The sequence below is a fragment of the Vulpes lagopus genome, chromosome 9 (genome assembly GCF_018345385.1).
Source record: "Vulpes lagopus strain Blue_001 chromosome 9, ASM1834538v1, whole genome shotgun sequence".
NCBI classification, from domain to species: domain Eukaryota; kingdom Metazoa; phylum Chordata; class Mammalia; order Carnivora; family Canidae; genus Vulpes; species Vulpes lagopus.
Genome location: NC_054832.1, coordinates 55,536,214 through 55,561,254, shown reverse-complemented (window position 1 = coordinate 55,561,254; position 25,041 = coordinate 55,536,214). Strand labels below are relative to the sequence as shown.

Here is a 25,041-nt window from a genome sequence, read left to right as displayed (position 1 = left end):
AACTAATTATTGGGAAAACTGTCAGCTCCTTATGGGCAGAAAACACATCTTCTGTTTTTTTCTGTCTTTCCATCCACAGTGCTTACCTAGCAGTGTCTGGCACTCTGTCGGTCCTTAATGATTATCTATTGAATCTGAACGATTCATCTGAATTTGGGTTTAAGGATGTATGTGTTCAACCTCAAGAGTGCTTTGTTTTGTTTTGTTTTTCATTTCAATGCCTTTCTTTTGTTTCACCTGAAGACGTCCTGTGTTACCATCAAGACTGTACTCAAATGTCACCTTCCCTTGAAGGCCTCGTAAGAGTCTCCCAGGGAGTAAGTAAATCACATCTCAAGGCTCTCCAGGCATTTTGTCTACTTACTCTCATCATCCTTCTCCTTTGGTAGACTCTGATCTCTTATGTATCTTTGGATTCCTAGTGATTGACATACTGAAGTGTTCAATAATCATTTTTCTGGATTGGATGGTGGGGGAAGCTATGTTTAATTATTCCTATTACTTCAGTTTATGTAAAGGAGAAGTCAGTTTAAAATGTACATGAAGAATGGTAAGTAAAAAGATGCAGTGTGCAGTAATTGGGGAGTTCAGGGGATGAGGAGATAGGTTTTAATAGGTGGTGCCATAGCTATGGCTGCACATATAGGGGCCAACTTTCTCCTTTCTCTGGCTGTCTCTAGTCTCTGCCTGGTGATAAAAGGAAACCTACTGGAGGTGGCAGTACATTCCCTGTAATTTATTATTTTAGAGATAATGCTTTTCCCTTATGACACACTGCTCTCCATTGATGATGGAATTCCTGGGACCATGGCAGCCTCATGGGCAGATATTTATGCTTCTCAAAACACACTCAGAGTCCTCTGCAGAAAAAATGGCCCAGCTGAGACAAGTCCATGGACCTTCCTTATGTAACTCATTAAAGGATGTATGTGGGTAACCAGAGCTGCAGTGGAAGACAGAGGTAAATAAGTATATGCTTCAGAATCGAATTGCTGATCTTGAACATGTGTCATTCCACCCTTGCAAGACCTTATAACTTTGTGTTGTTCGTAAATTGAATTACAATGCTTTTGGTTTGACCTCTCAATTTAAAGATTAAGGTGTTTTTAAAAAGACTGGACTTTAATTTTCTAAGGCTTTTAGAAGATACTTCAGCTTTTCCTTGTCAGCATTTCTAAGAAATTTTTATTTCTCATACATGGCCTTAGACTATCTACTGAATCTATAGGCATTTCCTCCCTCTTAACCCCCTATTTTATACTTCAATGCTCATTCCCATTTGTCAACTTTGAAACACTGGACCAAATTAAACTTAAGCAAGTCTTGGTGGAGGTAATTCTCTCAAGGATATCTCTCAGGGAGTGCACGGTTAATAGGAAAGTAGACATATCCACAGTTTTCCATAGCCCTTATGTTTCTCATTCACTCTGGGCTTGAAAGAATAAAAGTAAACATCGAGAAAAAAGAATTTAGGCTTGGGAAAATTTTTGTTCCTCCTAATATTTCTAGTTTGACTTTGGGAAAAGAAGTGAATGTTACTGTTTTCAGACGAGTCATTTGGGGTTTTGAGTCTTCTCCCAGTTATCCATCCATGTGTGGAATCAACATAGGCAAGAAAGGAAAGAATAGGGGACTGATTACTTAATTTTTAAAAATAAAACTGATGAGACAGCAAATGATATTCAATCCTATTAAAGAGACTAAGCACAGACCTTAAAAAAAAATCTTTACATTCCTTGCATTGGGATTGTGTGATATGGTTCCACAATTCAGAGAGATTGGAAATTACAGAACATCTGCAATGAAATTGGTTTTCTGTGGAAAACTGATGAATCACTTACTGCCAATGACTAGAAGGAAAAGCACTTGTTTATGCCCTTATGTAATGAATTTTTATGAGGTGAAGTTTGCTGTTTATAAAAAATACACTTTAAGCTGCTGTAGATGTAAAATAATAGAATTCAGAATTCAGAGCAATGCATTACTGCAAAGACAGTCACTAGCAGAATATTATCTGCTTACAAAACACCAAAACAGGGCTATTACTTCTATAATGGAATTAAAAAAAATCTCATCTACCCAGTTGGATTCTAGAAGAAAAAGTATTTAAAGAGACATAGCTGAAATTGACAGCTCCAAAATTGCATGTATTTTCAATGAAAAGTTATTAATTCTCTTATTGTGCTCCTGAATTCCAACTGTGTTTTCCCTCAAAGCAAGAATGCCACAGAACATTTTAAATTTAAAGTGGCACTTTTAAGATACACAACAAAAGGCAAACTGGGGGTGTTGTCCTCTCTATACTGTTAAAGAAGTGCTTGTAGAAATCTTCCCACAATAATACCATCAGTTGCTCTGCTCCATATTTGTGAGGGACTTCGTGATCAAACTCCAAACTCTCTACCCTTCTATAAACACTTAAAAAGCAACTACATCGTGCTGGTCACATTTTTTGGCTGCAGTGCCACGAGAGAGATGAGAGAGAGAGAGAGAGAGAGAGAGAGAGAGAGACTCCTGTCCTCATTGAGCTCACAGTCTATTTTGCTGTTTAAGAAAAAATAGTTATCTAGTTGAAACTGAGGAATATTCTAGTAGGCTTGAGAAGGGGCATTAAGAAATATCACATGTAATATTGGATAGGGGGGTGCTTGCTTTCAAAGAATGCATTTTCTCTTTGTGAAATTGCAAAGCTATTTTAAAGCAATTGACCATACTGTAGTATTTCATAATTTTTGTTGAGTAAAAAGGCGCTTTCACAATTTGATGTGGATTTAAAAGAATAGATGCTAATTAGGAGAGAATACTATTCCTGAATGCTTAGTGAGATATGATTACTAGGGAACCATCTGGACACCTCTCAGAATAGTAGTCTCTGGTCCCACTTATTCAGAATTTTGACTGCGTAGATAAAGTCTCAGCTGAAGTTCAAGTTTGTAATATGTCTTACTAGTAACCAAACCATAAAAATACTCAGAAATATCAGTATTTTTATGTCCACATCTGGGAGGAATACAGAATCCTGGGTCAGATCCTGGGTCTTGATTCTTAGTTGCAGATATACAGGCATCTTATAGGCTTAGGCAAACTGACAATATAAAATATTCATATCCATTGTTTTGATCTGGTGTATGGGTTCTAGATATTTTAAAGTAAGTAAACTACACTTATTTAAAAATACCATGCATTTATAAACATCAAATACTTTTGGAAAAGGGAGTGGGCACTTTTTACCTTTTTATTGCCTGCATACTTCTAAGTGGTTTAAAAATGTATGTATTATATGGAACCAAATTTACTATTTAATTTAAAATGTGTAAAATAATTCACTTTTGACTGTTGTGGTTGGCCAGAAAGGTAGGATTTTAATGTCATGCAAAAAATGGATACTCTACGGTTTTTTAGGATCTTATATCTCCTATATTTACATTTTTAACTTATTTACTAGTTATGCAGATGTTTTACCTTTGAAATGAACTGAAACAAAATTGCCCACAAGATTTTAAAGAAATAAATAACTGGTTTTGGTGTAATCAAGAAGTATTACATGCTCAATGTAGAGAATTTGGGAAATACAGAGAAAGGTAAAGAAGAAGATTAAAGTTGAATAGCTGAATTTTTATTTATTAGAATATTTATTATATTTATTATAATATATGTATGGGTCTACTTACCTCATGATAAGTGCCTATTTGTCTCATTTCAAGATATATATGCGCCTGCTGAGATCATATGGTACTGAATATCCAACTTCTTTCTTGTTAATACTATATTGTGAGCACTTTCTCATGTAATTGAAATTATTTATATATATATATATTTTTAAAATTTTTTCTCCTTTAACCTTTTTTTTTTAAATTAATTTTTATTGGTGTTCAATTTACCAACATACAGAAAAACACCCAGTGCTCATCCCGTCAAGTGTCCACCTCAGTGCCCGTCACCCATTCCCCTCCAACACCCGCCCTCCTCCCCTTCCACCACCCTTAGTTCGTTTCCCCGAGTTAGGAGTCTTTATGTTCTGTCTCCCTTCCTGATATTTATTAAATTAAAGATTTTATTTATTTATTCATGAGAGACACAGAGAGAGACAGAGGCAGAGACACAGGCAGAGGGAGAAGTAGGCTCCATGCAGGGAGCCTGACGTGGGACTCGATCCCGGGTCTCCAGGATCATGCCCTGGGCTGTAGGAGGCACTGCTGAGCCACCCGGGCTGCCCAATTTATATATATTTTTGCACAGTTTTTTTTCATGGTATTTATATGACATTGAGTTAAATAGCTATACTGTTTTATTTATTTCCCTATTTCTGAGTGTTTGTGCCATTTCATATCTTATGAATAGTGCTATTGTGAAAATCATTTCAATAAATCTGTTTCCAAATTCTTATCATTTCCTTGAGATAAATTCCTGAGGTCATTGGATATAAACATGTCCACACCTATCTGATTTTAAAATAAGCTTTACTTAACTAAGTAGATTTAAGTTTTATTGGCTCTAGGATTTCAGCACAGGATGAGCTGAATCTGTTAGTGAAAACAAGTTACCCTGCTGCTAAAGAGAAGGAAAGTGAACTACCTATTGAATACCATACTTTGGATTTTTCTGGCCTCAGGAGTGACTTGGATTAATCTTGGTGGAATTGTTCTAACTAGCAGAAAACAACTCAAGGTAGTGTTCAATGAAGGCCATTGGACAACATGATAACGATGCTTACTTTTAAGAAAAATATTTTAAAACCATAACCTTTTCTTGAAAATATCAAGACTTAGTGACTACTTGGGAACAGTAAGGCATAGTCTGTCTTGTTTCATGATTTACATACTCTTTGAAAGAATAAAAACCCCAGACATATAGTGAAAATACTTGTCAACTTACTTGTGGTGAGTATAAATGTATTCTATATACTAGTTTTAGCTGGAGAGAACCATGGGCACCATAGAACTTCAGTTCCATAGATAATACGGCCAATTGGTTTGCCTAAAAAGTGTGTTTGGAATTGTTCTGTTGCTGCAAATACCTTTCTTAATTTGGTTAACACTTGACGTATTAAGTATTATTAGGAAAACTAGCTTTTTGTTAAAAGCGAATCTTCTAAGTGAATCAAGTTTTTGCCTGTAAGTGCCAACATATTAAGGCTTTCTCAAGTATAACAATACTAATGTTCCTGCTTTCTTAACCAAATTATGCAGAGTATAAGGTACCCTTCATTGATGATCCAAGGTCATTTTTTTAAACTATTATAATTATTCATTTGGTCCATAGAACTTGTGTGTCCCTGTGGTCACCAGATTATAGGTTTTTTTTTCATTGATACTAGGTTTTTTATTTATAAAACTGTATACATGCTGTTTTCATCAGATTTTTCTCTCCTTCTTACTTGTTATTTTCAGTCTGTTGTTGAAAGTTCGATAGAATTCTATTCAAAATAAAGCAGCTTCTAAATGGAGACTCAAGGAAATACCTCAAGTAGAGTTTTGATGTGTGGAACCTATGAAAATATTTTTTGGTTTCCTATGGCTTTGTTTACTTCCAGGTTCCTCACCATTTCAGATAGTGACACTGTTTATGTACCACAAATCTAATAGAAATAATAACAATCATCACTCATACCAAATTGCCTTTGACTAGGTTTTCGGGCTTTTACTCATACCTTTCCACATTAATCACAGGGAATCCTTTAGAAATATGAACTTGTAACTTCTTCCTCATATTTGGGATAAATGAAGATATTTTTTTCACCATGGCTTTCCTGGCTTGACCCGGGGCCCCCTCACCTCACTCACCTCATTTCCTCTTTTTCTTGTACTCTATTTCTTCCTGTTCCTCAATCAGATACTGGGTTCCTCAGAGCTTGGGCACCTGCCATTTCCTTCTCCTGGCACCTCTCCTCTGCTTGGCTTTTCCCTTCAGCTCATTCAGGCCTCTTTCCAAACTTCAACTACTCAGAGATGCCTTTCCAAGAATATTCAGTTTAAACAGCATCCCTTGTTACTCTATTCCCTCGGCTTGTTTTTTCTTCAGAGTACTTCTAACATCTGAAATTATCTTACACATGTGTTTATTATCTATTATTCCTCCATGAATATAAACTCTATGAGAGCAGGGGTTTTTATTTTTGAGTACATCTCTGCAAATGGATGAATGCCTGTAGGGGCTTAATAAGTAATTTTTGAAAGAATAGTGTTATTTAATTTCCATTACAGTCCTAAGAGGTAGATATTACTGAATGTTCATTTCATAGGTTGATCGAATTGAATCTTGGAGGAGTTAAACTTATCCAAACCCCACTGAGTTCTGAGGCAAAGAGTCTTGGGAGCAAGGGAGCAGGATGTGCCTTGGGTTAGCTTTGACTGGTATGTTTTAGATATGATCACTAAAGCAATTGGGTATGTTACATACACAAGTAGCAGGTCTGATTCCAGAACAAGTTACATGGGTGAGAAAAAGCAATGTTAGTATAAAAGTTTTATTTTCCCATGGGGAGATGCTCATAGGGGACAGGTTCTTGAGGCTAAAGCAGAAATGTATCATGTAGCTAAATATGACCCAGTTATACTGAACCTTGGGGGGGGGCCCTGGGGAGTAGAAACAGAAGCACCAGTGTTAAAGCAAATCTCCTGGCAGTGCACAGGGAGGCAGGGACAGAATAGGGTCTGGCACTATCAGAGCAACTTGGCCAGGAGGCCTAGGTCTCTGCAGTGAGTTGGAGTTCCCTGAGGCAGCACTTGAATACGTAAGTCAGTCATAAACCAAATGTTTTTAAGTTGAACACCACCTGCCATTACTGCGTTGTCTGAATGCTTACAAGCAAAGAAAAACAAAAATGGAAAACCATGAAAAAAAAAAAACAACAATGGAGACGCAGTATTAGATGTGGTTAACACTAGGCTGGTCACCAAGCTCCTCCAGGGATGGATGTGTTGCTCAGCTGGGGGAGTGGGGTCAGCAGGCTGCCTGTGGTAGTCAGCTCCTCTGGGGTCTGCGTCGGCTGCGGAGCCATCATGTTTCAGGTCACGTCCTTCCCAGGGTAGCTCGTGGCCAGTAACTGAGAGGTGTGGGTAAAAGTGGCTGACCACTCTGCCCCAATCCATGCCAAAGTGCTTCAAGTCCCTTGCAACATTTATTTTTGTAGAACCCAATTTCTGGGGCACCTGGGTGGCTCAGTGGTTTAGCAATGGCCTTCGCCTCAGGTCATGATCCCCAAGTCTTAGGATCGAGTCCTGCATCAGGCTCCCTGCAGTGGCCAGCTTCTCCTTCTATGTCTCTGCCTCTGTGTGTCTCTCGTGAATAAATATATATATATATATTTTTAAAGAACCCAATCTCTCATATCAGGTTTAGCTGTTCAACTAACAAAATGTCTCTATTGGTACACTGGCACAGAGAAAGGCAGGTTCTGGTTATCCAGTGATGTGTGGAACAGTCGTGCTTCCTGACCCGCAGGTAATCACTTAGCGAGGGAGTAGGTGTTAAAGAAAAATTGAAAAAATTAAAAATATAATATTGTACTAAGTGTCATTAGTGTCTGTGGAAAAACTGAAAACCCTCATAATGTTGACATCTCTATTAGATGGCATATACGTAAAGTACTATTTTCACGTTAAAATTATAATATGGGCATTTACTCAGAATGCACTTTGTCAAAATAACACTACAAAAAAACTGTTGTCATAACACAATGTTTATTTATTTAATCCTTTTAAATCTGCAATCTAAGTCAACCATTCAGTTACCTCTGTCCTTATCACCCCAGATCATGGGTAAAATTAAAGACTGCATATGGACTTTTGATATAAAAAAGGCAGATGTAGAGTCTAGTAAAGATCTATTGTTTTGAGCTGCCAAACACCCGCTATTATAATGGCACCCGGGTTTCCTGTGGTGAACTGTCTGCTCTCCTACTATGGGTCCACATGGTACACAGCTAGTAATCAGAGTAGAAGTTTTCTGTCCTGGTTCACAAATGCGTAATCGCAAGCAGACCAATGACAGTGAGCTCCTGGACTTCGCTGGAGCTATTATGTAAGAAGCTCTCATTCCAGCAGGACCAGGAAGCTGGTGGAATGTCAGTGTGGAGCTTCTGGTGGCCATCATGTTGCCAGAGGACAAAGCCAACCGAACCCCTTGAAAACAGGTTTTAGGGAAAAGCTTAAAATTACAATGGGTGAGCTAGATGTTAAGGCTCAAAATAAGAGGGTCTTATCATTGTCAGATTATGATGCTATAATGCCATCTCTGCAATTAAATACACATTCATCCCAGGGTCTCCAAAATCGCTTTGGAATCTAACCTCTTTCTAGGAAGTAGCAAAATGAAAGGTCATTTTTGGTAGTCCAATAACAACTGTACATTAGTTGTTAAAAAATTAAATGCAATGATTAAAAATTGAATGCAATGATTTAAAGAAAAATAACACATTATTGTTTACATACTAGATTCAGAATCACGTGCTTCCTAATGATTAGAGTTTAGTCATATTTGGAAAGGAACAGAAGACGGTGGCTGAGCAGCACATCCCCTCATAAAAGATACCTGAACAGTACGCTCAGGATGATTAGTATTAAGGATTTGAACATAATGCAGTTTTCCTCAGAGGAAACAATCTTAGTTTCTAAAGAGCATTCACTTCTGACATCTCGATTCCTGATTTCAGTGGCTGCAGACTCTGTACCTCTGTGCCACACTTAGGGCAAGTAAAGTACATGTCGAATAAGAAACTACTCTTAACACAGTAGTAGCAGAAGATATGCTCACATCCTATGGTGTGAGGCATGGTGGGCCACTCTCCACACAGAGAACACTGTTTGCCACTTGTGGCTAGTGTATTGTCACTGGTAGGAGCACCGGTAAGAGGAATACACCATGAAGATAACTTAGCTTTCAACTTCTGGATATTGAAAAGCGGTAGGAGAAAAATCAGAAACTCTGCAAAACCATGCCAGAGAAGTTCCCTATTCATATACTCAAAGCCAACCTCACGTACGTTTTGGGGCTTGCAAAATACAGAACGAATGCCTAGGAGACGTTCTGTCAAAGTTGCAAACTTGCCCCTCTGAAGGAAAATCAGGAAATTAATCAGCCCGCCTAATTTCAGAAGTCCAACCATGATGTTCACACACTGCCTGGCTTTCCCAAACGACGCCAAGTGACGGTTTCGAAATAGGTCGTAGCAGCGCTCTTCTAGCCACGTCCCGCCAATCGTACACACAGCATACCACAGCTTCTGATTCTTACTCGGCGGCTGGTACCTCAGCTTCGGGGAAAAATCGTTTTTGTACTGGATATTCAAAATGGACTGTCCCACGGTGGCATTTTTAGAGTAGATGGTGAATCGCCACAAGAAAAGCCACAGGAGCGCTTTCACCTCTGGTTCAAAGTGCGCTAACAGTCCTGGCTTAAACCCGTGAAAGCACTGAGTAAACTGGGCCCAAACCAGCTGCTCCAGGGCCTTGTTGAGTTCAAGAGCATCCAACTGACTTATTCTTAGCACTCTGTCTGTCCTCTTTGTGTTCTCTTCTCTGGAAGCCATGTCTTCTCTGAAGGTCTCTGGGGATAAAGTACAATTAGGGAACATCAAACATCTGTAAGCTTGTACCATCTTCTCAACTTATGGGTCTGAAACTGTGATACACAACTGACCAGGGCACAAAGAAGACAGAGCGGGCAGGAGGTGTCAAATAGCATCGAACAATCACCTCCTACATGGAACCTTTTCCTTCTCCTCTCTCTCCTCCCTCCCTCCTTTCTTTTCTTTGTTATTTATTTATTTATTTATTTATTTATTTATTTATTTATTTATTTATTTATTTATTTAGGCCCTCCTCATCAAAGGAATAACAGGTTGTAGCAAGTTGTACCCTCTTCCCACAAATTATCTCCAAGTAATCCTCCTTGGTCATTTTAGCAGGGAGATCATAAAATCCGGATGCTAACAGGAATGAAGCTAAATAATAGCATGACTAATGGAGAAACACATGAACTTAATAAATACAGTGAACTCTATGGAACATTCCAGCGGATGGTAAGTCAAGACCTCAGGTTAATTGCCAGCACTTCTACGGACTCCAAAGGTATATATATATTTTAACAAGTCATTTAATCTTTCTGAAATAGGTTTTATATCCATAAAGTTAGGAGAAAAAAATTAAATAGTGTTTACTATGCTATCATACTATTGCAGAAAAGAAATACTAGCACAAAGCAACATGAATGTAGAAAAGCTGTTAAGATATTGAGAAGATATACATACAGTTTTCTAATAAAACTATGATATAAAAATATATGCAAAGACTTTCATAAATATCTTAGGAATCATCATAAAGGTGGTAAGGGGACAAAAATCTTTTAAAATGAAATAGAAAAATCTGATTAGTGGTTAGCTAGGTATGACTGACTCATTCAAAACACACTTATTAAATGCCTATTATGTACAAGCCATGGTGATTAAAACGCTCAGTGGCTGCTGTCATCAAGGAGTGTACAGACCAGTTAAAATATTTTACTTATTATTAAAAAACTGGCAAATCCAAACTATGACAAGAAATCTGTTTAAACTTAGTCTCTAAAATAGGCCCTGACTACATGGAGCTTGATCTTGGTCATGCAGGATCTCTGGGCCTTCAAAAGACCCAGTGCACTAATAGAACACCAAGTTATAGAGGGAGGCAGGTGTCCCACTTAAGTTCCTGGACAAGTCACTTCATCTAGTCTCTGCTTTGTTTTTTTCACTTACAAAACTGAGGGCCAGAGATAAAATGACCTTGAGTCCTTTCTCCTTTCATATTCTATTTATGATTTTTACTAAAAAGATATTAAACATAATTTGTTGGACATTAAACAACTTAAAGGTACATCCTAAAATAAAGTTGTACCTCTTGAAACTGGGAATGTCTTTGACAATTAAAGAGGTTTTGCAGAGGGATGTTTTTAAATTACCCATGGATCCTACATGACTTAGTAGCAGAAGACTACAAGCTTAACAAGTTCCCATATAGGTAAAAAAGTACCTATTGAATAATAGATTTTTACTGCTGCTTTCCTCTCAGTCTAGGTATTTGACAGGAATGTGTCTCTTCCATACAGGTCATCTGCCTTTTAGGGTGATCACATCTTTTTCCCCTTCCTGCAGCTCCCTCAAAATTTCACAGCTTAGAGCTATTGCAGGGGGATTTTTGTGGCATGTTCTGTGAAATCCTGGCCTCGTAGCCAGGAGCCACAGGAAAAGAAAAAGGACGTTTAGGACCGAGTACCCTTTCTTCCTGCTACAAATCTCATCTATCCCCAAAGTTCTGCTCTTTGCCCCCCAAATTTTTCTAATCCATTCACTACTCTATCCTCTGCAAGTTTTTCCCTAAATTCTATCTGCTCTTAATCTCTCCATTGCATTACAACTAATTAGTCTATGGTGCCTTTTGCCTTCTCCAGTGCATTTTCCACATTGCAGTCCTTTCAAACACACGAGCCTCCCAAACTACCCCAGCTTGGTTTCCTTCCTAATCTGTTGGTCATAAGGTGCCCCCTTCTCTTTTATCCTAGTGAACGTTTATGGTCTGTTCCCTCCATCTGGAGCAGTACACTCCTGTTCTTTACTTGAAAAACTCTGTTTTTGGTTTTTAAGTACCAAATTTTTAAGTAGTGGTTTAGTTATCACTTCCTCCTGACTTTCCAAACTGGGTTCTTCTCGTTGTTCTCTTAGCACTCCATTCTCCCACTTTCTTGGCCTTTTGTGTACTATACACATGCTATTTTTTAAAGTCTATTTCTTCCACTAGAGGATAAATCCTGCTGCAAAGATTGAGTCTTGTCACAGTTGGAACTCAGCAACAACCAGCACAGTGCCCAATGCATAGTGCATAATGCATGCTACACAGACCAGATGAACACAATAAAGTCAGGGGAAGGGGAAAGATAGAAAATACAAATTTCTACCCAGTAGCTTTTAAAATTATCTCAAATTACTGCCGGACTGTAGATTATTACCTATTTCAACATGTTTACTGTACATCTACTGTTTACCAGTTAATGATGTAGGAGTAAAACTGACACAATCTCATCCCTTTGTGGAGACCGCAATATAGTGAGGTGGGGGTGGGTAAGAATGTGCTATATAAAATAAACAGGCCATTAGAATAAGGTGTAATGAGTGATATGCAAGGGGGAATTCAGGGCATTATTTTTGATACTAGATCTCAGAAGGTCAGAGAAGGCTTCACAGAGAGGTAATATCTAAGCAGCTACCCAAAAGATTAGCAGTGTTAGCCTGGTAAAGGAAGGTAAGAATGCTATGCCAGGCAGAGGGAGAGCAGGCAACAAGGAACTGCAGGCGTAAGGACAAAAGGCTGGAAAGGAAGGCAGGAGACCAACAGTAAAGGACAAGTTGAGGAGGCTGTACTTTATCAAGATGTCAATGGGAAACCACTGGACAGTTTAAGAAAAGAACTAATCAAATTTGCATTTTAGACAGCTTGTTCTGGCCACATTCACAGAATGAATTCAAGAAAAGATTCGAGACAGAGAGGCCAGTTATGATGACTGTTACGTGATTATGGAAAGTAATCAATGAGAAAATCCCAATGGTCGAAATTATAAGGGTATCAGTAGGGATGGAGAAAAATAGGTATCTTTAAAGCTACGAGGTAGAAGTGACACAATTTAATAAGAAATAAGCCAAGATTAACTGACTTGAGTAATTGAGTGGATGGTAGTCCAATTCTCTGAAATAGGAAACACATGCAGGGATACAGGTTTGAAGGGAGAGGTAATAACCACAGTGGTGTTAGAGATCTGAGGCTCCTATGAGATAGCTAGAGCTCAGTAGGCAGCTGTGTGGAGATTTTGAGGGTGGGGTCCCTCTTATAGGACTAATCTTTAAATCGACTTAATCTACTTAAATGCTAAGGTCAGGAAGGCGGTGAACTAAGCAAGAGCTGTAGGTCCTGTCCACTTACAACACAGTCAGCTTTCTTTGTAACAACATCACCTTCCTGTCATAATTTTCCTGCTCCAGCCAGCACAGCCCCTCATTGATTTTGTTCACTGGCATCAAGCACATCTTTGGGCTTTCAGTCTTTCTATGCTGCAGTCTTCGTGTCGGCGTTGTAGAGTCTTTCTCAAAAAACTTGAGCATTTATCATGATCACTTGGATTTCTTAGACTGCAGTGTCTCAGTTCCAGGGTTTCTGAATTAGTAAGCCTGGAATGGGAGCCAAGACTTTGCATTTCTAGCAAGTTTCCTGGTGATGTTGAGAATGACTGGGCTAGTCCACTTCAAGGCAAACTTCAAAATTTTTCTGGCACATCTACATCCATCCATACAGCTCTGTGCTGCCTGCCAGCTCTCCCACTCATTTCTGTTTAGTTCTCCTCCCTATCTATTTCCACAGTGCCTATTAGAAACCTTGCACTGACTCTCCCTTTCTTCCCTTAAGTAGACCTGATGCAGGGCGCCTGGGTGGCTCAGTCAGTTAAGCATCTGTCTTTGGCTTGGGTCATGATCCTGGGGTCATGGGACTGAGCCCAAGTGGGGCTCCCTGCTCAGCGGGAGCCTGCTTCTCCCTCTCCCCTCCCTGCTCATGCTCTAGCTCTCTCTCAAATAAATAAATAAAACTGTTAAAAAAAAAAAAAAAAGTAGACCCTGTGAGCTTAAAGACCACTCATAAATTCCACAAACTCTATGGACATCAATACATCCTAGCCATGCTGGGAGCCTGGGATGCAGAGATAAACAAAACATCCTGGTTCTCACTTATGGACCTTAAACAAGGTCTAGCAAGGGAAGCAGGCAAGTAAACGGACAACTAGGGTAGAAACAGAGGTATAAGGTGTTGCAGGTTCTTAAGGACAATATATACCATTTTGAAACTCTATCAACAGAAAAAGAATTCTGAAATCCACGCAAAAATTCATTAATAAATAAAAATATTTTTCTCACTTTTTTCTGCAGCTTACAAATTTTCTCTATCTTATGAGTTATGTAATTGAGGAAAACAAGTAGAACTTTTTTTTTTTTAAATGCAGAAGCAAATCAAAATCTGCAAAATTATTTGCCTACTCTTACCAAATCATCTCTTTCAGATTACCTCATTATTACCTCTGGGATAAAGTACAAACTTCTCTAACACAACCTGGCCCAATTCTGTCTCCATCTCTGCAAGTGGATAAGCCACTAGTATCCAGGGGAGTCTTTAATTCTGTGCCATCCCTCAGTCCTGACTCTGTGCCTCTTCTCATGTACCTAAAACACTTTACTTTCCCTGCTAACTCTTCCCACTGCCCACAACACTCTGCCCATCACATTCCTACTCTATTTCAACATTCTCTGTGAAACCTTCATAACCATCTACAACTCCTATTATCACCACCTTTACTCTGACAGCAACTGTCCCTGCCACTCAGTTGAGCCCTCAACCAATCATCCTGGGATTTTAGTCAAGTCATTACATCTTTCCCTAGCTTATCTGTAAACTCATTAAGAGCCTTATCTTACACTTATTTCTCAAAGCAGCTGCCACTTACAGATGCTCATTTCTAGCTCAGTTTTCCTCATGCAAAATTCTACAATCATTCATGGTATGTGGGACTATAGCATACATGATTGTTCTAGTGTAAGAGTGTCTACAACTGTGTGCCTTCCCCAGACTTCATATTCTGTAGTCAGCAAAATAAAGGAAGCTCTTTTACTTCAAACTACCCTTGAATGGTTCTGACCATGCATACTGGACACAGATAGAGGTCCAACATTGCCAGTTTGCTTCTCTCCCCTCTCTCACATCCCCAGAATTGCACTGGGTAGATTGCTATTTTTTTCAGTTGAGTATCAGATGAAATATATGGCTTGTGTCAGAGAACCAGTTATGCCAATTCATATATCTTTAAATACCAGAGAACCAGTTATGCCAATTCATATATCTTTAAATACCAGAGAACCAGTTATGCCAATTCATATATCTTTAAATACCAGAGTCATAATCAGTTCTGCATTGTGGCTGATGGGCATGTTATTAATTACAAGATATACCACAACGATGGGCTCATAGTAATTGCTCAATAAATGTTTGCTGAATGTATGTGCAATGGAATGAGTAGTTTGGTAGTTAATTGGTATACTGACTGAATATTGTATGAGAACACCTGGATGAACTGGCTGGTGAGGGAATCCTTCTCTTCCTCAGGTTCCTTACTTATATTTAGTGAAAAACTGGTCAGAGGAAGTGGTTTCTCAAAGAATCATCCATTTCAAATACCTCATTTCTAGAGGAATCATACTTAACATTTAGCAAAGATAGGAATTTTTAATGGCTGCCAGAAAAGGAGACTTAACACACTCTCTAACCAATCCAATATTTAACAATCCTTATTATCAAAAAATTCTTTCTTATCCCTTCTGTTACAGTTTGACATTTTTTTTCTTTCCTTTTTTTTTTTTTTTTCTCCCCAGGCCTGGCCTCAGTGTAGATTAAGAACAGCTGGGCTCGATCTCCTTCCTACGTAAGAATCTTTAATGGACCAAAAGACTATCATTAAACTGTTCTTCAGATTTTGCTTTTTCCAGATGAATAATTTCTCTATTTTTTTTTTTTTTGTTTTAGGTTTTATTTTCCAACATTTTAGTCATTTTTGTAACTTTTTAAAGTTGTAAACATAAAACAGACACTGTCCATTACACATTATAGCTAAAGTGGAATATTCTTCCTATGCTCTACATTCCTATTTAGGTCAACTGTGACAGAGTAGAAAAAAAGCAGAATTAAAAATCAATCAGACCTGAGCTCAAGTTCCAGCTTTGTCACTTACTTAGTACTTGATCTTAGAAAAAATCATTATCCTCAGATTCTTTTTAAACCAAAAACTTTTTTTTTTTTAATTTTAGGGAAAGAGAATAAGAGAACACGAGTGGGAGGGGCAGAGGGAGAGAGAATCTCAAGCAGCCTCTACGCTGTGAAGAGCGCCCAACACGAGGCCTGATGCAGAGCTTGAGCTCAAGATCCTGAGATCATAATCTGAGCTGAAACCACGAGTCTGATGCCTAACAGTGCCATTTAGGTGCCTCCACCCTTGGATTCTTCATAAAGCTGGACATAACAACTACCACACACATAAAGTTGGAAATAACAGCTACCACACTCACAAAGTTGTTGAGGTTAAACCAAATAACATTATGAAAGTGTGGGGATCCCTGATGGCTCAGCGGTTTAGTGCCTGCCTTCGGCCCAGGGGGAGGACCTGGAGTCCCAGGATTGAGTCCCCCATCAGGTTCCTTGCATGGAGCCTGCTTCTCCCTCTGCCTGTGTCTCTGCCTCTCTGTCTCTGTGTCTCTCATGAATAAATAAATACAATCTTAAAAAAAAAAAAGAAAGTGGTTTGGAAACTGATAAGTATTATTGCCATATTACTGCTACTTTGGCTAGGGATGGGCATAAGCAGAAAAAGACCCTGAGTTGATTCTGGCGAATTTATTTCAAAAGACTGAAATTTTCATTATTACTCATATTAATGTCTTAATCTGTGGTGAAAGAATTTCTTTTTTTTTTTTTTTTGCAGGAAATACGGACTACAAAATCAAAACATAATTGTGGCAATTAAATAGTGAACATGATGTCACAAATATGTGTGCTTGTTAGGAAGACTAGGTGGGAAGGGGCAGAGATATGGTTCAGTGAAACTCATCACACTCCTATATCTTATCTGAAAGGAGATTATGGAGGGGGAATTCTTAGGGAATGGGTTCCAGTATGACCTGCTTCCTTGGTTATTTAACCCTCATCAATATGGTAATGCCTATTATCTTGAAGCAAACTTAAGGAATGCACACTGATAATATCTGACTCTAGGGTGCTCTGCTGAAAGGCATGGTACAGGCAGTCCAGACGGGCACCAAACTTTGGTTCATCACTAACATGTGACACTCAGTTCCTCTTCCTTTCTTTTCTTCTCTTTTGGGCAGACACATTTATTCTAAGATATTGGTTTTAGAGAAGGGCAGAGCCCAGGAGTAGAAGAAACTGGTAAGACAGAAATAACTAGAAGTTCAATCATCCTGATTATGGAATCCTTTTCCTTCCACTGCTGTGTGATATTTGCCCATAATAGGTATGAAGCACAGAAAAATGTCATAAATACTTTTAAGTCACATAAAGTTAATCTCCATATAATGTAAGGTATAGGTTTTAGTGAATCCTAATGCTCTTACAAATGGTTCACCTTAACCATTTTTTAAAAAAGATTTTATTTACTTATTTGAGAAAGAGTGGTTGAGAGAGAGCGAGAGAGAGAGAAAGCACATGAGTGGCGGGAGGAGTAGAGGGAGAGAAACAAGCAGACTTCCCACTGAGCAAGGAGCCTAACACAGGGGGCTTGATCCTGGGACTCCAGAACTGTGACCTGAGCCAAAGGCATATACTCAATCCACTTTGCTAAAAGGCACCCCTCAATTTAACCAGTATTTTTTGAGCACTTACTAAATGCCAGGCAATCTCCTAGGTATCAAGGATTCAATCCAAAAATTTAACTCAGTTTACTTCCTTTTATTCAAGCATTTTTAAGAAATAGGATGTTACTGTAATCAGGACTAGCCATTGATCCTTTAAGCAAAGAATGAATCTTCCCAGGCAGAAAAGAAAAAAAAAATGTATTTAAGACACAAGAACAGGTTGTGCAAATCCCAGATATGTGCAAACCATGAAACCTGGCCATGGTTTATCTGGGAGATATTGATGGGTTCCAACAGAAGCTGCCTCCTCAGTGATTTAATCCCCATCAATGTGGCTGTGTTTGTTACCAGGAAGCAAAGACTCAAGTCATCTGTAACGTCTGAGCAAAACAGGCCCCCAGGAGAGACTGGCTGAAGAGTTAACCCACTGCAAAAAGCCCACTTTAGGGAAACCACAATGATTTCATAGGCACAAATAATCACTGTAGAGAAGAGACATAATGATATATAGTTTTAAAAGATTAATTAGATAGCAGAGTTCAATTAAAACTGAAGAAAAGGAAAAAAAAAAAAAAAAAAACTGAAGAAAAGGAAGGCTGCAGCTCCCAGAGACCAGTTAGGGGTTTCCTGCAACAATGCAAGACCCCTTATCGAAGGTGCTAATAAGAACTTTCTAAAAACGTTAAAGTAATGACCCACTTCATTAAGAACTCATCAAAATCAAAAAGATTATGGCACCTTCACATTTTTGAATAAAAGATCCCCAATGCTTTTTTTGTAAACCAGTACTTTCCTGATTCTGTTCCAGTGACTGTGATCCACATCCAACTATTAGCCAGTCTATTTCTTTTTTTTTTTTTTTTTTTTTTTTTAGCCAGTCTATTTCTATTTACTTTCAGGAATTTAGTTTAAGTAAGGTTTAATGATCCCCAAATTATTGGTTCTTAAAGATTAGTACCTAGTTTCACAAAAGAAGGCTCCAAGTTGAATAGTTAAAAAAAATAATACAAACAAATCTTTTTCTTTAAAGCTGAGATTGTTCAGGATTGAAACGAACACCGTAAGATTTAATTCAAATTGATTTTTCCAGAATGTCAAAAACAGGCAATACCTTTTCCTATTCTGCCATGAAACCTCATTCTTTTAATACACAATTCTAGAACCCTTTCCATCCTCAATCCCCACTTCCCAAACTGTACTAATTTAAGATTCTAAATAGCCAACCCCGGGGGGTGGGGGGGAACATTTATGGTCCTGCAAAGAGACTTATAAAAATAATTAATTAAAAGTATAATTGGCACTACACAATATATGTTTAGTAAAGGATTTTACTATGTTAAGGATATGGGAGAAAGATGCTCAAGGCAAATTAGAGCATCTATAGGTTTAGTGTGATTAACTTGTCACATAAATATGTTTAAGACAAAATGATCTAGCACAAAAAACTATTAAAAAGGTCTCCTGCTGACATTTTATCACTAGACATGTCATACTGCTTTTCTTTTGCAGAAAAAAACTACTGAAGTTCATTTACTAAGAGCAGCGATATATAAATCTATCCTTAAATAACCCATCCTTTCCATTCACCCAAATAAAATTTTGTCATCTATATTGCATTCCAAAACCAAATAAACAATTGTATCTCACTATGGAATGAAAAATTTCAGAATATACTTGAGCTTTTACTGAGTATAGTACAAATTATGAATGAATATATTTTATTTAAAACATGTTATTGACAGAAATCTATCAATAATAATGTGAGTATTGTCAAGGGCCTGTCAATATTAATGTAATTATGATTAAGGGGATAACATGGATTTTTAGCTATAATACCAAGTAACATCTCCTACATTGCTGCTATCAATATACACATTATTATTGACCTGTTCCGAGACTCTCAGTACTAGATGTATTACCATTAGGCATATTTGTCAATGCATGCTGCCTACAAAAACTCTACATTTAAATTTACAGTCCTATAAACTTTGTCAGCAGAAACATGCGATTCCCAAGTATTCTCTAAGGTATGCACCCACTGCGAAGCTACACTTTTCCAGATCTACAATAATCAACCAGTTTTTAGTAGAACAATGTTGCTGCCACACTCTCCTGAGGGTTCAAGTAATCAAAACGGATGATACAACACATTCATATTTTCCTCTTAGGTTTGAAAAAATTTTAAACTAATGTTTCATATTATGAGGTTATATGAATAAAGTTCTATAACTGGAGATCTTAAGCTTTGAACCTACACCCTACTATTTTATTTCCTTTGTGTAGTCAGATAGATTTACTGTCCATTGTATTGAAATCAATACTAATAAATGGGACATGCATCAAAGAGGGATTTAACAGGACACTGATTCCCAGAACACATTTCAAACATGAGCAAAAAAGAAAAAGCTATGCCTGAGACCCATTAGGACACTGTGACCTCTGGCACCGTGAATAGGCCTAGAAATCAACAACTACAAGTTCAAATCCCACTTCTGCCACAGGCTTGCTAAATGACTTGTCACTACTCTTTTGTTCTACTCTTCCATCAAATACAAACCAAGTTTCAATAGTTTATAGATATCCATTGATATAAATTCCAAATGTGCTCTTTTGGATACAAACATGTGAAATTTTAAAGTTCTGTAGTAGACGCTAGACTTCTAAATTACTCTTCACTTAAATGTAATCCTCATCAATATCCAAATAGGATTTTTCTTTTTGAGACTGGTAGTGCGTACGCAACAAAATATTTCTAAAATATATCTGAAGCATAAACTTCAAAATCACATAAACTGCTCAAAAAGATGAACAATGATAAATAATTTGCTCTAGCAGATGGGGAGTAAATATATATATATATATATAAAGATTTATATATATATATAAATATATGTATTAATTTGGAGAGGAAAGAGAACTCAACTCACATACCAGAATCTTCAAGACTATAATTAGTCTTACACAATTGAGCACCCTATTTCATTTATGATGTACTTATTCAAGTATTTAAAACTAACACCAAAGTTTCCCTCTGGTTTTTTTAAACCTTAAAACAGAATTTCCAATATCTTGGCCTAACTTTACAAGTACATTTTTAAGAGAAAAGCATGGCACTCATAATCTTTTCTTTCAGAAAGTGGATACTTCTGAGTCTTTAAGGGAGAAAGCATGTTGTGAAAATAAAGAGCAGATGTTTGAGTGATTATAGGGAAAGAGAGTTAAACTGGTCCTGATTAGTTCTGTATCTTAGACCAGCTTCACCAACAGACTGTGTGACTCTAGACAAGTCATTTTACCACACTACACTCTGTAGCAATTAAGAGACGTAAAAATAAATTTAAAATAATCAACTATGAAAAGTCCACCTATCTAGAATCCTTATATGAACTATTTTAAGAAACCTGGAAAGAGGAGAAAAAAAAATAAAACAGACATTTCCAACTATAAAAATGATAATGTTGAACATGAGTGTGAAAAAAGCTAGAGAAAGTAGAGAAATCAGAACAGAATATGTGAGACAGAGACACAATCACAGACATGCAAATGGGGCTATTTTAAAAGGCTAATAAGCACTAAGAGATTAAGAGCATTGGGCATGAACTACAGCAAAAATTACAATCCAAGGATGACCAAACAAGAGCCACATGAAACACATGAAACAACTAGGTCTTTAAGTACTCTATAAAGTTAGAAAAGGGCTCTAGAACCTAACGAGAGAATTTTAAATGACTTGCAAATTATTGGCACACATATTGGCCAATAATTGCGTATTTTATGGCATTCGAGACAACATGGAAATATCCACAAAGGAACAGAGGTATTAGCAATGGGAAAGGAGGAAGTACCATGTGATACATTATTACGTGTGAGGCATTATATTTTCTTCACGTTCTTTATCTTATTTAATCCTCGTAACAGTAAATAGTATCAGGTCCATTTTAAGAAGACAGAAGTTAGGCTTGAGAAGATTAACAACCTGTTTAAGGTCAGACTGACAATCAGTAAATTTCTGGTAAACAGTAGAGAAATTGTGGAACACACAAAGGAAGTTAGTAAGTAGTATGGATATGTGGTAAACTTGGAACCAATTCAATCCCGCAGAGCTCAAAGCAAAATGCTTTCCCTCAGGATCATTCACAAGACCAGACTGCCAGTCAAGCTCCCAGGACTTTGTAAATGGGGAAAGAAAGTAAAGGCATGTGGTAGAGTTGTCCACGTTGCCTGGGATGCATCTTGTCTACATTCCCTCTCCCTGACTCTATCCATGTGGTCAGAGAACCATTCAAAGAGACTGAACGTCAAATCTAAACAGAGGGAATATGTGGGTGAAAAAATGAGGTGTGAACATTCGTTTAACTGTTATGAACACATACTATATGCAAAGCAGAGGCAACACCACTTCAGCTAACGCTAGAAGGGATTCTGTTTTGCAGAATCAAAACAAAATTAGTCTCTAGCTCTTGGATTTTTTGTTTTAACAGTAAGAAGACAACTTGGATGAAATTTTATCTCACCTTATTGACAGGCAGTTAAGAAGGGAGAGGTCTGAAAAAAAAAAAAAAGAAAACATATTAAATAGAATAAAAAGCAATACAGAAAAGGGCATTTTGATTATATAGAGGATGAAAGGTTGAAAAGAAGTTGATTAACAGTGCACAATGGGAAGGCCAGAAGATGCTAGACATTCTCTTCCCTGTTTTTACTTCCAGGTAGAGAAACCACAGTGCTGGCAGTTGGAGAGCCAAGATTACATGGGGCAAACGGAGCAGTACAGAGCTTTTCTCCAGAGGTTTCTTCCACATTCCAAAGGAACTGAAGAGGAACATGTAGTGTTTAGAAACTGCTGTCATTTCACAGATGGAGATAAAGGGGACATCCAATTTGCTTCTAGGTTGCCCAAGATAATCAAGGGAGGGGGGGAAAAAAAGGACCAAGTGATTCAGAGCAGAACTTTTGTCCAGAAATAAAGACTGTGCACATGGCACACATTTTGATGGTGCTACAAGAACCCGAGCACAGGGGAGTGATAGAAAGAGACTTTAAAATTACCTGATGCTGTGAGGAAAACTTGGGGCTAACACTGAAATGTACTAGTAATGTGATGTTGAGCAAGACCGTGAACGTCTTTAAGATTCAGTTACTGAATATGTGAAATAGAAAAATATCTGCCCTTTCTATTGTAAAGATTCTTAGGAGCTTCAAAGATAAGCACAGATTTTATGGGTAAAATACCAGGAGAGGAAGAGAGAAAAAATAAAGAATCATGATTCTGATCACAGAGAATTAAATTTGAAGTTTGTATTTATTTAACAAATGAGAAAATATAGATGTGTCTGTGGCTTGAAGTAATGAATTAAGGATGGCTGTATCTTTTACTATTAAAGAAACTTACCAATTGAATGAATGCACACTGGATACAAATGAGTAATTTCCCTAAGAAACAGAATCATAATGCTAGAAGTAAACACAGGTCATCTAGTCTAAGATATAAATTTAAATTTCCTAACAGAAACATTGTGTTTCAAACAGAACACATAAAATAGCTGCCCTGGTAAAATATCGCTGAGTGTCGGCTGGCTTTCTCTCCCTTATGTGGCTTCAGGAAATTTCTAGAGGAATTCTTCCTCAGAACAGATTTAAAACCACAGACTGAATGCTACCCCTAATTTTTAAAAATGAAGAGAACAGGGCCACGAGATTTCAAAGGAAACCAAAGTCCATTCTCTTGACTCAGTCTCCTACTGTCTATGGGCTGTTACTTCCATTTTCTTCCTTTAAGGGGGGGGGGGGGATATATATATATATATTTATATATAATATAAGTAATATATATAAATATATATAATATAAATATATATATAATATATATAAATATATAAAATATATAAATATATATAATATAAATATATATAAAATAGATTGTAAGAACATAAAAAATAATAAATAAGAAATATATATATGTACATATATGGGTTGTGGGGTTTTTTTTGGCTTATATGGGTTGTGGGGTTGGGTTTTTTTGGCTTTGTACATAATTCCATTCTCTCTAGTTCTTTCGTCTCCTCCTGATTCAAGATCATCCAACTGTGATGTTTCTGGATGCAAGTAATTGGTAACACGGGCAAATCAGAGAGAAGATAAAGTGAAAAAAGAAAGTTTATTTTGCTTAGGTTTAACTAAAGATAACACATTAAGGGAAAGACGTTTGTTTAGACCGCAAATCGTGGTGTGGATAAAGCCTCGACCTCTCTGTAACCGCTCGAAATCGTTAAGGTAAAAAAAAAAAATAAAAAACAAAAAAAAACAAAAAAACAAAACCACCTCTCAAGGGGTGATCGCAGAACATACTAGACTGGGACGTCCAACACGTTGGTTTCGGGAGAAGCTCCTTCACGAAATGCAGTATCTTTGGAAAACGGGACCTCAGGAAATAAGTAAAGGACCCATGACTTTTCATTTAAAGCCCCAACAGGAAAAACAAAACAAAACAAAACAAAAAACACCTCATTCTCACACTCTCGGTCATCAGAAATCAACGTTAGATACAACACCCCCAGCGGCAAGTCCTCCCCGAGGAAGAAGGAGAACCGCTTCCGAGCTCGCAGGCGTCCAGGGGTGCTGGGAACGCGAAGCCTCCTCTATTCTCGTACCACACCGACACCTGACGCGAGCCCCCCGACAGCCAGTCAGCAGGGAGGGCGCCGCGTCCCGTTTAAGCCACTTCTTGAGAAGGAAACCTCCCCGCCGCCCAGGCCGCGGGGAAAGCCACCTCGCGGAGGGCGCCGGAGCTCAACGCTGCAGCTCTGCTGGTCTTTTTTTTTTTTTTTTTTCTTTTCTTTTCTTTTCAAGGGTGCGATTCTAAGGCTACTTTTGAGGACCTCGGGCCTGCTTCCCCGCCTTTCTTCCAGGAACATCGGGGAAGGAAGCGCGGCCGGGGGCGACGGCCACCGCGGCGTGACCCTCCACGCCCTCCCGGCCGCAGGCAGGACCTCGGCGCTGCCCTGCCGCTCTCTCGGGCAGACACTGACCTGACGCGTCTGCGGAACGCCCCCGGCCCACGTAACTTTCTCTGAAACATTCTCCGGGAAGCTCGGCTTCTCCGAGCAGAACCGGGATTACCCAGGCTTCCGGGACGCGCGGGCTTCCGGAGCGACGCCGGACCCGGAAGTGTCTGAGGAAAAAGGGGAAATTAAACGGGGACGAGCGGAGCCGTAGAGAGCGCGGCGGAAGGCCGCGGAGGGCCGGCGCAGCCCCCGCGAGCGCCGAAGAGCCGAAGGGCCGAAGGGCCGAAGAGCCGAAGAGCCGAAGAGCCGAAGACACTGGCGCGCGGTGATTGGTCGGTTGGCCGCTCTGAGGAAAGCGCCTCTGATTGGCAGGCCCGTCGCGAACCCGGCGGCCCCGGGTCGGCGCCGCGCGTGAAGAGGCCTCGGTGTCAAGAGGCCGCGGGGAAGCCGGGGCCGTCCGAGGGCGGGGTGTTCCCTGCCCTGGGTCGGCGCGGCGTGCCGCCGGGACAGGCGCCGCCGAGTGGCAGCGGGGCGCCTCCGCAGCCCCCGGGGTGGACGGCGCCCCGCGGGCGGGCCTCCTGGGGAGGAGGCGCGCCCCTGGGCGAGGGA

General features: G+C 38.8%; 1 protein-coding gene across 2 annotated transcripts; it reads right to left on the bottom strand.

The window, feature by feature from the left end:
• Positions 1-7,663: 7,663 nt before the first annotated feature.
• PEX2 (peroxisomal biogenesis factor 2) lies at positions 7,664-24,819 on the bottom strand. Of its 2 annotated transcripts, XM_041769222.1 has the most exons (3): positions 24,457-24,563; positions 21,943-21,973; positions 7,664-9,546 (listed from the first exon to the last, which is right to left on the bottom strand). In XM_041769222.1, exon 3 carries the CDS (start codon positions 9,527-9,529, stop codon positions 8,612-8,614), a length of 918 nt encoding a protein of 305 aa, XP_041625156.1. In that variant the 5' UTR covers positions 9,530-9,546; positions 21,943-21,973; positions 24,457-24,563; the 3' UTR covers positions 7,664-8,611. The 2 variants fall into 2 exon arrangements, with proteins under 2 accessions (XP_041625156.1, XP_041625154.1); XM_041769220.1 differs by lacking the exon at positions 21,943-21,973 and having other exon boundaries at positions 24,457-24,819.
• Positions 24,820-25,041: the final 222 nt, after the last annotated feature.